Source organism: Mandrillus leucophaeus, unplaced genomic scaffold (genome assembly GCF_000951045.1).
Source record: "Mandrillus leucophaeus isolate KB7577 unplaced genomic scaffold, Mleu.le_1.0 Scaffold222, whole genome shotgun sequence".
In the NCBI taxonomy this organism is placed as follows: domain Eukaryota; kingdom Metazoa; phylum Chordata; class Mammalia; order Primates; family Cercopithecidae; genus Mandrillus; species Mandrillus leucophaeus.
The window spans coordinates 2,784,107-2,797,269 of NW_012102277.1; the positions used below are offsets into that span (position 1 = coordinate 2,784,107).

Here is a 13,163-nt window from a genome sequence, read left to right on the forward strand (position 1 = left end):
GGGAGGAGGGTAAGGATTGAAAAACTGCCTATCCAGTACTATGCTTGTTACATGGGTGATTAAATCTGTATACCAAACCCCTGTGACACACAATTTACGTATATAACAAACCCATACACGCATCCCCTGAACCTAAACTAAAAGTTGGAAAGTTGGAAAGAGAAAAAAACCTTAACCTAATCAGAAGCAGAAGTAGCCAATAAACTTATATCAGTAGGACTTGTCTATAAAGTAAACAAAAAAAAGAGGCAATTTTATAACTGCGACAAACCAAATAATTTTTAAATTTTGCTCCTGCATTTTCCTAGTAAATGCTTGCCTCTGACACTTTGTCTTGAAAAAAGAAAGAAATCTATTTCATACCATCCCCCCACATTTATGGCCCCAAAATCAAAAGTACCATAATTTATTCATTTTGGTTGTTTTCAGTTTTTCCAACTTAAAAAAAAATGCTTTGGTATGTCTCTTAATGGCCAGAGTTTCTCTTGTGTATATATCCAGACATAGAGTTTTTGGATCATGGAGTATTCCCGAATTGCTCTCAGAAGTTGTAGGGCCTGGGAGCAGTGGCTCGAGTCTGCAATACCAGCACTTTGGGAGGCTAAGGTGGGAGGCCAGGGGTTTGAGATCAGCCTTGGCAATGCAGCCAGACCCGATCTCTAAAAAAAAAAAATTTTTAATGTAAAATAAAATATCATTAAGAACTCATGGATTTAAATACGTTTGATATTTTTCAACCCCTCGCAGTTATTTCCTTTACTGATGCTCAGGTAGTCCTGCCTGTGACCAATGGGAGTCTCTTTGGCACAACTCTAGCTTCCTTGATTTGTGACACTAGAAAACAGTCTAAGTACATATTGTACATTTTCTGCCCCAAAGCTGGAACTGGCTATTTATTTTTTCAAAGACACCTTGGTTCCTTTTTGTGGAAAGTGGTATTTAGAGACCACAGTCTGGGCACTATAGATGCTCACTATTTGCTAAAGCAGCAGTCCCCAACCTTTTTGGCACCAGGGACCGGTTTTGTGGAGGACAATTTTTCCACTAAACGGGGTGTGGGGGATGGTTTCAGGATGATTCAAGCGCATTACATTTATTGTGCACTTTATTTCTATTATTATTATATGTTCAATTTTCTGCAACTAGATGGTCCCATTTGGGGGTGATGAGAGAGAGCGACACCCAGAGTGGTTTGCTTATGTCCAGTCTACTCCGTAATCTTGTTTTGGTTGCTGACACTGCAGAAACCCTGCTTCACAAGGATACGCTGTTGGAAATGGAAGGAAGCAGGCTTTTCAGTGCTTTTGTGGCAGTCTCAGGATATTCTGCCTTGACTTTAATCCAGAACGTATGGAAATTTGAAGTCCCAAACATTCCTTTTTTTCTTTTTTGAGACAGAGTCTCGCTCTGACACTGCCCAGGCTGGAGTGCAGTGGTGCGATCTCACCTCACTGCAACCTCCGCCTCCCGGGTCCAAGTGATTCTCCTGCCTCAGCTTCCCTAGTAGCTGGAACTACAGGCATGCGCCACCACGCCCGGCTAATTTTTTGTGTTGTTTTTTGTAGTAGAGACGGGGTTTCACCATGTTGGCCAGATGGTGTCGATCTCTTGACCTTGTGATCTGCCCGCCTTGGCCTCCCAAAGTGCTGGGATTACAAGCATGAGCCACCGCGCCCGACCCCAAACATACTTTTAAGGCCACCGTCATTTGCCCTCTCAAGCAGTTGATCCGCTTCTAGCATGGACAACGTCAAGTCAGTTGGCTTATTCACAAATGGGTCGCAGATCCATTCCTTCCCAGTTCGGGGGTCTTTTGTGGTTGGGAAGTAATGCTCAAACTCTTTTGAAAGCTGGGATAAGTGATCATGCACCAGCTGAGAGAAAGAAGATCCTGGCTCAGTCTTTTTCTTTCAAAAATCTCTGCTAATGCTTGAAACCTGTCAGAAATCCCAAAGCTCACTCGTTGCTCCCATGATTCCAGTTTGGCTTTGAATGCAGCCACTTTATCTGCCAACTTGAACACAGTGGTCGTTGTCCCCTGAAGTGACAAATTTGAGTTCGTTGAGCAGGTTGAATATGTCACACAAGTTTTGCAACCCATTCTGTGTCACCGAAATGTGCTGCCAGTGGTAACTTTTTCTAAAAGAAATATCTTATAACTCAGAAACTGTGGCCAGTGATCTACCTTTAGAAAGCCATCTCACATCTGTGTATAAGAGAAGACATGTGTGCTCTGTGTCCATTTCCTCACAGCTGCACAGACGTGAGTTAAGGGCATGTACTTTAATGTGGCTGATCATTCTAATTACGTCCTGCAAAATGTGGTGTTTTTTTGTTTTGTTTTTTGTTTGTTTGTTTGTTTTTGAGACAGAGTTTCGTTCTTGTTGCCCAGGCTAGAGTGCAATGGTGATCTTGGCTCACCACAACCTCCGCCTCCTGGGTTCAAGTGATTCTCCTGCCTCAGCCTCCTGAGTAGCTGGGATTACAGGCATGCACCACCACGCCCGGCTAATTTTGTATTTTTAATAGAGACAGGGTTTCTCCATGTTGGCCAGGCTGGTCTCGAACTCCTGACCTCCGGAGATCCACCCACCTCAGCCTCCCAAAGTGCTGGGATTACAGGTGTGAACCACTGCACCCGCCCTAAAATGTTGTTAAGTTCAGGTGACATTTCAGCACTTCTCTATGGATAAAACAAGCATTGTTGCCTTGTTGTCAACATTGGTAGACTCGTCAACCTGGATTGCATACCACGGTGACTCATTAATCCTCTCTAACAATTGTGTCTCAATATCCTCTGCCAGTTCATCAATTTGTCCGGTTGTGGTGCTAGCCAAAAGAGGAACACGTGCCACCTTTTGAACTGCAGCCTCTCCCAAAAGTTTACGACAAATGTCCTTAGCAGCAGGCAGGATCAACTCTTCACCAATAGTAAAGGCTTCTTAGCTTTAGCAATGCGGTTAACCTCTAAGAATGATGCTCTCAGTGCAGACACATTTGATGAAGTGGTGGCCTTCAATAATTGCTTCTGTTCTTCGTGTTCACATTCTTTTCTTTTGAAAACTCCAAAAGCTTGTCTTTTGATGCAGGGTGCTTGGCCTTCATGTGGTGAAGCAGTTTTGAAGGTTTCATGGCTTCATTGGATAGCCAGTCGCCACATATTATGCAAAGCAGGCTTGGAGAATGTGAATCACGTGTTGCAATGAACCCATAATTTAAGTAGGACTCTTGGTATTTTCTTTTAAATGCAGCTTTCTTTTTGTGGCAGTCTGAGTCTTCTGCTCTCTCATCATCGGGTCTTTCCGCCTTTTCAAATAAGCTCTCCAGTGAATTTGTTTTTTTTTTTTTTACTCATTTTGGCTAGGGTTAGCTTGTGGGCTCACCAAAACTGTGACCAAGGCGAGTGTGCAGTGTGGGAAAGAGGCACAGATGGAAGCAGTAAATAAAATAATGAGCGGGCCACGCAATCACTAAAATAACTGTCAGATGCTGACCTAAAGCCTGCCACCAGATGCAGCTTAATTGTCACTTGTCACTCACTGATAAGGTTTTGATATGAGTCTGCAAGCAACTGATTTATTATGGTCTCTGTGCAATCAAACCTCTCTGCTAATGTTAATCTACATTTGCAGCCGCTCCCCAGTGCTAGCATCATCACCTCAATTCCACCCCAGATCATCAGGCATTAGGTTCTCATAAGGAGTGCACAACCTAGATCCCTGCCATATGCAGTTTGCAATAGGGTTCAGGCTCGTATGAGAATCTAATGCCGCCATTGATCTGACAGGAGGCGGAGCTCAGATGGTAATACAAGTGGTGGGGAGCCGCTGGAAACAGACAAGGCTTTGCTGGCTGCAGGCCGCTCACCTCCTGCCGTGTGGCCCAGTTCTAGCAGGCCACGACTGGTACCAGTCCATGACCTGGGAGTTGGGGACCTCTGCGCTAAAGGATTGGTCATTGTTTCTAGACCTGAAAACAGTTCGAAACCAACCTGGTCAATATAGTGAGCCCCTATCTCTTAAAAAAAAAAAGATTTAGGCCAGGTGCAGTGGCTCACACCTGTACTCCCAGCACTTTTGGGAGGCTGATGTGGGCGGATCATGAGGTCAGGAGTTCAAGACCAGCCTGACCAACATGGTGAAACCCCGTCTCTACTAAAAATACAAAAAATTAGCCGGGCATGGTGGCGCACACCTATAATCCCAGCTACTCAGGAGACTGAGGTAGAAGAATCACTTGAACCCAGGAGGTGGAGGTTGCAGTGAGCCGAAATCACGGCACTGCACTCCAGCCTGGGTGACAGAGTAAGACTCTACCTCAAAAAAAAAAAAAAAAAAAAACAGAAACCTCCAATACAAACACAGGATTATGCGTTTTTACTTAACCCCTTTTGTCTTTCATTTGTATTTTTCTCCCACACCAAGAGTCCTGATTCTTAGAAACACCAGCACAAACTCACTTGCTTTATCCCATCCTATATATTCAACAATCTCATAATAATACCAAAGCTACCACTAACAATGTTAGACTGAAAACAGACAGCCCTTTTTAAAAATCAGAGTAAAAAATGCTGAAAATGAAAGTGGAAAGGAACTCCACAGGAAAGGTCTGTGCTGATCCCATGTGACAGTGTGGTCATTTGCATTACTGCTGGAATTTTGAAGACTACTACATATTCTGTCAGTGTCAGTCAGGATTTTTCTTCAGTGTGATACCTTTTTTTTTTTTTGGAGACAGAGTCTCACTCTGTCACCTGGGTTGGAGTGCAGTGGCGTGATCTTGGCTCACTGCAACCTCCCCCTCCTGGTTCAAGTGATTCTCCTGCCTCAGCCTCCCGAGTAACTGGGATTACAGGCATGCACCACCACACCTGGCTTATTTTTGTATTTTTAGTAGAGATGGGGTTTCACTATGTTGGTCAGGCTGTTCTCGAACTCCTGACCTCATGATCCGCCCACCTCATCCTCCCAAAGTGCTGGGATTACAGGCCTGAGCCACCACACCCAGCACTGTTGGACACTCTTAAAATCATAGTTCTTGCTGTCTGGGAGTTTATGTATGTCTACAGAGTGGAAGAAGCATGAGATTATAGCAGTGTAGGCTACTGGAATGATTGTTGGGTTGGTAACCCAAGTGTGCTGGTCAGCCCCAAGCTTCAGTTTCCTTCTCTTCTACATGAGGATAAAGAAAGGAAGGAGGAATTTACAAGAGGGAATCTTGGGCAAGTTGAATCATCTTTTTGAATTCCTGAATTACCTTCCAGGAATAGATAAGGAATAGGTAAGATTCCTTATGTATTAAGAAGGGGTACAGGGATTGAACTATATTGTAGTGACAGCAGCTTTCTTTCTGTTCTCCAAACGTACCTGCTTTTCGGGGTCCTTACACTTGTGGTTGGTTCTGTGTGCACTGAACACTCTTGCTCCAGCTCTTCCATTGCCTGGTTCCTTGTCATCATTCATGTCTCAGCTTTAATATCACCTCCCAAGGGAGGGCCTCCCTTACCACATCGTTGAAAATATTCACATCCACCCCCCATTATCATGTCAACCTATTTCATTTTTGTGGAACTATTACCTATCTAATTGGCTTCTTTATATCTAGATCCCCTCTCTCCAGAATGTAAACTCAGTAAAAGTAGGGTCCTCGACTTTCTTGCTCATTGATGTGTCCCTAGGAACTAAAACAGGGCCTGATACATAATAGTTGTTGAATAATAATGTCTGTTGAATAATGAACGCCTGATAAATGACTAGATGAGCTAGATACTCTCCAAAATCTCTTTCAGCTTTAAACCCAAGGTTATACACTCATTATAGTGGCATGACTATACCATGCTACAGATGCGGAAACTGAGGCAGTGACTTGCCAAGGGCTTCACAAACAGGAAAGTGGTGTGGTCCAGCAGCACTGTATGGGAAGTCAAAGGCAGGAGACTTGGGTTTGGATCCTCACACCATCCCTCTCTGTCGACCTTCCTTGCAAGGGCTGTGTGAACTGGACAAGCCACTTCACCCCTCCAAGGACTCAGTTGTTCCACCGAAAAGAGAAGACGTACTAACAGCTCTGCCCCAGGTCACTGTGAGATCATGTAGTCTGAACCGCACTGAGCACTTTGCAGAGTGTTTTGCTCTTCCTTTAGCCCCAGCTTGTTTTCCAGGGTGGAGAGTGGAGGTGAGGAAGGAAGCCCAGGACCAGGGCTGTGGAGGAGGGGAGACTCCGCGGGTTGCCACCGTTTGTTTACTCACCTAAGTCTCTCTGCCCCTACCCGATCTGTGCTCCCCGCTCAGGTAAAGAGGTGGGGGAGGCTTTCTCGGCCAATGAGCTGCCGTTGCTCTCTTAAAGGCACCCAGCATCTGGCAGGAAAACTAGCCTGGCAACCTGGAGAGCTCCCGGGCCAGAGCCAGGAGGCAGCTGTGCGATCTGGATGTGCCTAAACCCTCCAGGGCCACATCGTGACCCCAGGCCCTGGTCACTCCATGCTTTGGAGGGTGCTTTTGTCAGAGAGGCCTCCTTTCCCTCACCCAGAGCTGGATTTCCAAGAGGCTCCCACACCTAGCTGCCCTGGCAGACTCCCAGGGAGGAAAAACAGCGTGGCCTTGGCAGCTGCCCCGAGGAAGGAGCCCACAGGTGACAGGGAGAAGCCATTGCCATTCCCTGGTCTGGCCCCCTTCAGCAACCCTGGTGAGTCCTAGCACTCTGCGTTTCTCGAACCTCAGGACAGCAGGGTGTGGTGGGAAGATCCTTCTCCTTAGGGGTAGAAACCTTGGGTGATGGTTCCAGCCCTGCTGTGTGACCCTGAGCGAGTCACTCCAGCTCTCTGAACCTCACATTCCCCATCTGGGAAAATGAGGAGCTCAAATTCCGCTCTCGGCTTTCCTCTTTTATTGTTTTCCCTTGTCACACCCCTTGTTCTGAAAGATTTAAGTCTGTCAAGCTGCACCTGTTACATAATAATTCGTTAATTGGTTTCCCCTTTCTGTGTTAATTGTGGCCCTGTAATAGCCAATCAGTGTTTTTTGGTTAGCAGAAACAAACCACTAAATTGATGCAAGTTTAGCCAAAAGCAATGTAGTGTTTTATTCTGTCTGTGAGATCTTATCTAGAGTCGGTATTTGGTTTTCATTTGACCTTTTGAAATATGAAAAATAGAGCATTTGTGAGTAATTTCCAGGGAATGGGGTCCCCAGGTGGGGAACTCCTAGATCTAGTTTGCATGGGGTTTATAAGGACACCAGCAAAATCCTGCCTTCACACCCAACCTGAGCTTTGGTCTCTGCAGTGCTGCCTCACACACAGGGTTCATTCTTGAAAGTGAAAGCTTTGGACTTAAAAACTTCCTATGTGGAGAGACTGCTCCCAGGAGTCCCCACAGTGAGTTTACCCCACCTCTAGCTGGCTGAGGCTAGGGAAGCCAGGTTGGAGTAGCTGAGGTCTCCCTCAGCCCTCTGTTAGGGTGTGGCCAGGAGGGTGACGGGAACAGGTAGGGATGAACACAGGGCCTGGAGGCCAGGAATATATGGTAGATACCGCTTGTGCTGAAAATCGGGAGATAGGCCTGCAGTTCTGGTTCTGCACTGACTAGCTCTGTGACCTCAGGCAAATTGTTTACCTCTTTGAACTCAGTTTTCCCAGCTGCAAAATGGGGATTGTAATCTGGGCAATGCTTGCCTACCAGGATTTTTCTTATGACCAAATAAAGTCTTCCATGGAAACTTAGATTCCACCGATTTTAAGATAAATTCAGATTTAAAAATACATTTTGGAATTGATGAGGTAAGGTAATGAATGTTGTGTAAAATGTGGCCTCTGTAGTAATTATTTTCTCCAATCATTGTGTGATAATGCGATAAAAGAATTACTGATTATGATGGAATCGTGGATGCTTGTTTAAATCCTTTTACTTTAAAAAAAGTACTATTTACTGGGACTTTTTGAAATGTAGAATCATATAAACAGAAAGAATGGGGAAATATCTCACTGAGTCATGGTATTTTCTAACGACTCCTGGGATGAGAACCCAGTCCTGGAATGTGGCCCCATTGGAAGCAGCAGGATAATACAGTGGTTAGAACAGGCACTTTGGAATAGAGGATCTTGGGCTCAAATATATTTTGTAAGACCTACTGATGACCCTGGGTGTAAGTCACTTTTCTTTTCAAAGCCCCTTCTATGCAGTCATTTGAGCTTCAGCCTTTCCTGTTCTCTCCTTTCCTGCAGCTCCCTGCTGAGTAAATAAATCTTGGAGAATGTTGGTTTCAAGGGTGGTGGCAGCACCCTCCCTCTGAGTAGAGCCTACGGTAGAAGGAGTGCAGTGAAAGTGAAAGCCAAAACAGTTTCTAGGAATAGGGAATTTAGGCAGATATTTGAGCAACAATGTGTGTGAGCGTTATGCACATATATGCATATGTGCATGTGCACAGGAGCTAATGAAGTTAAAGATGAAGCCAGGCATGGTGGCTTACGCCTGTAATCTCAGCACTTTGGGAGGCTGAGGTGGGCGAATCATGAGGTCAAGAGTTTGAGACCAGCCTGGCCAACATGGTGAAATCCTGTCTCTACTAAAAATACAAAAAATTTAACTGAGTGTAGTGGCAGACACCTGTAATCCCAGCTTCTCAGGCTGAGCCAGGAGAATCGCTTGAACCTGGGAGGCAGAGGTTGCAGTGAGCCGAGATCACGCCATTGCACTCCAGCCTGGGCAACAGAGCGAGACTGTGTCTCAAAAAAAAAAAAAAAAAGGAAATTAAAGTTGAAGATTTTAAGGCCCCTGAAGGGTCATGTTAGCCAGTCCTCTGCTCTGGGGCAAGGCTCTGTCTCTTTTTTTTTTTTTCGAGACAGTTTTGCTCTTGTTGCGCAGGCTGGAGTGCAATGGCTTGATCTCGGCTCACCGCAACCTCCGCCTCCCGGGTTCAAGTGATTCTCCTGCCTCAGCCTCCTGAGTAGCTGGGATTACAGGCATGTGCCACCGCACTCAGCTAATTTTATATTTTTAGTAGAGACGGAGTTTCTCCAGGTTGGTCAGGCTGGTCTTAAACTCCTGACCTCAGGTGATCTGCCCACCTCAGCTTCCCAAAGTGCTGGGATTACAGGCGTGAGCCACCGCGCCTGACCAAGCCTGTCTTTTAATCAACACTGAAACATTGCTGCTGACCAGGGAAGGCTCCTAAACATTTTCCTTGGTAACCAGCCTTGGCATCTCAAAATCCTCCCAAGAGTGAATGCAGGGTGTGTGTGAGTATTTTTTGAGTGCCTTGGGTATCTGAGTTAGAGTTCCAGGGATATTGAGTGACCAAACCTTCGGGAAAAAGATTTGAAGTGGATGGAGTAGGGAGCAGAAGGGATTGGGAGTTCCTCCAATTAGGAACTTCAGTGGAGTAGATATAGTTATTGCGTACCTACGATGAGCTAACCATTTTACTGGATGTTTTAAAGTCATTACCTCATTTATCCTCACAGTAGCCCATTTTACTATTCTCATTTTACAGGAGAAAGTATTGAAGCTCAGGGAGGCTACAAATCTTAAATAAAGTTACTTAGACATGCAGTGGCAGAACTCCGACTCAGGTCTTTATATGTCTAAATCTGCAGCCTGGGGCCCTTACCCCTTCCACCAGAATTTACAAATCAGGCTAGACTGCAGTTCTCAGTTGTGTTTTGTTTGGCCTACACAGTGGTGTTTTACTATTTTTTGGGTTTTTTTGAGATGGAGTCTTGCTCTGTTGCCCAGTTTGGAAGTGGAATGGTGCAATCTCAGCTCACTGTACCCTCTGCCTCCTGGATTCAAGCGATTCTTGTGCCTCAACCTCTCTAGTGGCTGGGATTACAGGCGCCTGCCACCACGCCCATCTATTTTTCTATATTTTTAGTAGAGATGGGGTTTTGCCATGTTGGCCAGGCTGGTCTTGAATTCCTGACCTCAGGTGATCTGCCCGCCTCAGCCTCCCAAAGTGCTGGGATTACACACATGAGCCACTATGCCCAGCCTTTTACTGTTTAAAAAGTTAGATGCCAACATTTTATTTTGTTTTGAGACAGAGAGTATCACTCTGTCACCCAGGCTGGAGTGCAGTGGTGCCATCTTGGCTCACTGCAGCCTCTGCCTCCAGGGTTCAAGCGATCCTCCTGCCTCAGCCTCCCAAGTAACTGGGATTATAAGCACACACCACCACACCTGGCTAATTTTTGTATTTTTAGTAGAGATGGGGTTTCACCATGTTGGCTAGGCTGGTCTCGAACTTTTGACCTCAAGTGATCTACCTGCTTTGGCCTCCCAAAGTGTCGGGATTACAGGTGTGAGCCACTGCACCCAGCTGATGGCAACATTTTAACATGAGATTATTTGGTCAGGCACAGTAGCTCACACCTGTAATCTCAGCACTTTGGGGGGCCAAGGCAGGCAACTTGCTTGAATCCAGGAGTTTGAGACTGACCTGGGCGACACGGCGAAATCCGATCTCTACAAAAAATTTAAAAATTAGCCGGGTGTGGTGGTGTGCACCTGTAGTCCCAGCTACTCAGGAGCTGAGGCAGGAGGATTTCCTTGAGCCAGGGAGGTGGAAGTTGCTGAGAGCCAAGATCAAGCTGCTGTACTCCAGCCTGGGCAAGAGAATGAGACCCTGTCTCCAAAAAAAGAAAAAAAAAAAGGAGAGAGAGACTATTTAATATAAAAATCTAAAGTCTGATATGTCTTTAAAAACCAGAAGAAAGATCTGGCACTATATGTCCACATTCTCATATGCCAACAACCAACTTGAACTGATATTAGCTGCTGCGTTTAAACAGGGCATGTGACATCTAGTTTGCCACAGTCCCTACCATTCCCTACTATTCTACCCAGCCTACTTTCTCATTTGTGTTGCCACCCTGGCCCCACAAGCCTGTGGTTATTCAACCTCTGCATTGCACTCTACTCCTTACTTACATAGCTGGGCCCTGGTCCTAGTGATGGCTTGAAACGGCTGTGACATTAGGTAAGTTATGGCACCTGTCTAGGCTTCTGCTGTAACCTGGGCTAGTCATACTCTGAAATAACTTCCTAAGTGGCTTTCTGCATTGCTTTGCAAGAAACCACAAGCGTCCAGCACATCTTGGCTACCTAGCTAATCTGAGTCCATGTAAATTATACCAGAAGTGACTGGTGTTATTCATTCTCTGTCACCATCACTGCTATTCTTTGTGACACAGGACATTTAGGGACAGGAAAGGCCCTGGTGATATCAGTACTGGTAGGATGCCAATTCCCAGTACTTTGATCAAAAAGTCTGACTTCCACGTGCCTCCACTCATCTGTTCCAGGAGGCCTAACTGAACCATGAGGAGCTCTACTGAGATTTCAGCTTCTGGGTGTCCTATTCTGACCCCATTTTTGCTACATGAGAGAAAATATGTAGCCCAGCTGAGAATGTTCTCTCTTTCTCTGACACATACACACACACACACATACACACACACACACACACACACCCCTATGGGTTAGAAATAGCCTTTTGTTTTCTTTTTTCTTTTTAAGAGTCAGTGTTTCACTCTGTCACCCAGGCTGCAGTGCAGTGGCACCTTCTTAACTCACTGCAGCCTCAAAATCCTGGGCTCAAGGAATCCTCCCACCTCAGCCTCCCTAGTAGCTGGGACTACAGGTGTAGGCCACCATGCCCAGCTAACATAAAAAAAATTTTTTTTTATAGAAACAGAGTCTCACTTTGTTGGCCAGGCTGGTCTCAAATTACTCTTGTCAAATGAACCTCTTGCCTCAGCCTCCTGAGTTGCTGAGATTACAGGCATGAGCCACCTCACCAGCAGAAATAGCCGCCTTTACAGGTCTCTGCATCTAGCTAGTATCTTACTTGGGTTTCTGAGATCAGATCTTTAAAGCGATAAAATATCAGAGATAGAAATGTAGGTGGTGCCTTATCATCTATTCTTTTGTCTTTCTTTTTTTTCTTTTTTGTTCACTGATTTGTTCTAGATGTGGTCTTGTTATTTTGCCCAGGCTGGAGTGCAGTGGGATTCACAGGCGTGATCCCACTACTGATCAGCATGGGAGCACTGGAGTTCTGACCTGCTCCATTTCCAACCTGGGCCAGTTCACCCCTCCGTAGGCAACCTGGTGGCCCCCCTCTCCAGGGAGGTCACCACATTGATGCCAAACTTAGTACAGACACCTGATTAGCATGGTGTACTATACCCCAGAACTCTTAGACTCAAGTGATCCTCCTGCCTCAGCCTCCTAGGTAGCTGGGACCAGAGGCATAGGCCACTGTGCCCAGCTAGATCATCTAGTACAGTAATAGCAAATAGGCTCCACTTCATTTGCCAATTCCAGTCAACAAGTAGAGTGTTGAAAAGGCTCAGAAGCTACCTATGGGCATGGAATGATCAGACTCTGAGATCTCTCAACAATGTCTGTTGTGGGTATGGCAAGGGGGAATGGCAGTATCTATATTAGAAATTTGCTATCCTTGAGCCAGCCAATCTCCTTGTTACACAGATATGAAAGCTGATGTGGAAAGGGGTGATGACCTGCCCAAAGTCATGTGGCAAGGCAAGGCAGAAGTAGATCCAGAAGCAGGGTCTCTCTTGACCTTGAAGCCATGATTACTCCCACTGTATTAGCTCAGAGAAGAAAACTGAGGCTGGGAAGGGAAATGACTGAAGCAAGACTAGGACCTAGGAGTCCTGGGAAGCCTGGCTGGGGTGGGGGCTAAGAAATTCAGTTCGGTGCCCCTAGCCTGAGCCCTGCCAGCCTGGCCTATTGGCCTCTGCTCCACTTCTCAGAGTCCCTTTGCTCCTGTCCCAGTTTCCTGTCTCATTTTCCTCAGGCTCAGAGAGTACACATGGAAGCAGAGGGGCCTCTGGGGATCCTAGGCCCTACATACCCTCTTTTGGCAGCCTTCAGCAAGCTCCCAGCTCCCTCTCTTCTGGAAGAGAAGTCCTAGGACAAGGGTTTTTAACCTTATTGATTTCATGGATCCCTTGACAATCTGTGAAACCTATGGGCTCCTTCTCAGGGTATTTTTAAATACATAGAATACATAGGATGACAAAGGAAACCAATCATCCTGAAATACAACTATCAAAAGAAATTGCTGTAGTAATATGTGATTCTTTATTAGTGCATTAAAAATGAAGTCTAGCAGCAGATATAGCTATTGTAGCCGGGTGTG

The 13,163-nt window shown here is 45.8% G+C and overlaps 1 protein-coding gene across 1 annotated transcript in view; it reads left to right on the forward strand.

Moving 5' to 3' along the window:
- The first annotated feature begins 6,461 nt into the window (after positions 1-6,461).
- LARP1 (La ribonucleoprotein domain family, member 1) overlaps positions 6,462-13,163 on the forward strand; it is a 121,843-nt gene continuing 115,141 nt past the window's right edge. Inside the window, exon 1 of the mRNA XM_011981249.1 lies at positions 6,462-6,684. Coding sequence (XP_011836639.1) covers positions 6,480-6,684 — 205 coding nt within the window. The 5' untranslated portion in view covers positions 6,462-6,479. The remainder of the gene's footprint in view (positions 6,685-13,163) is intronic.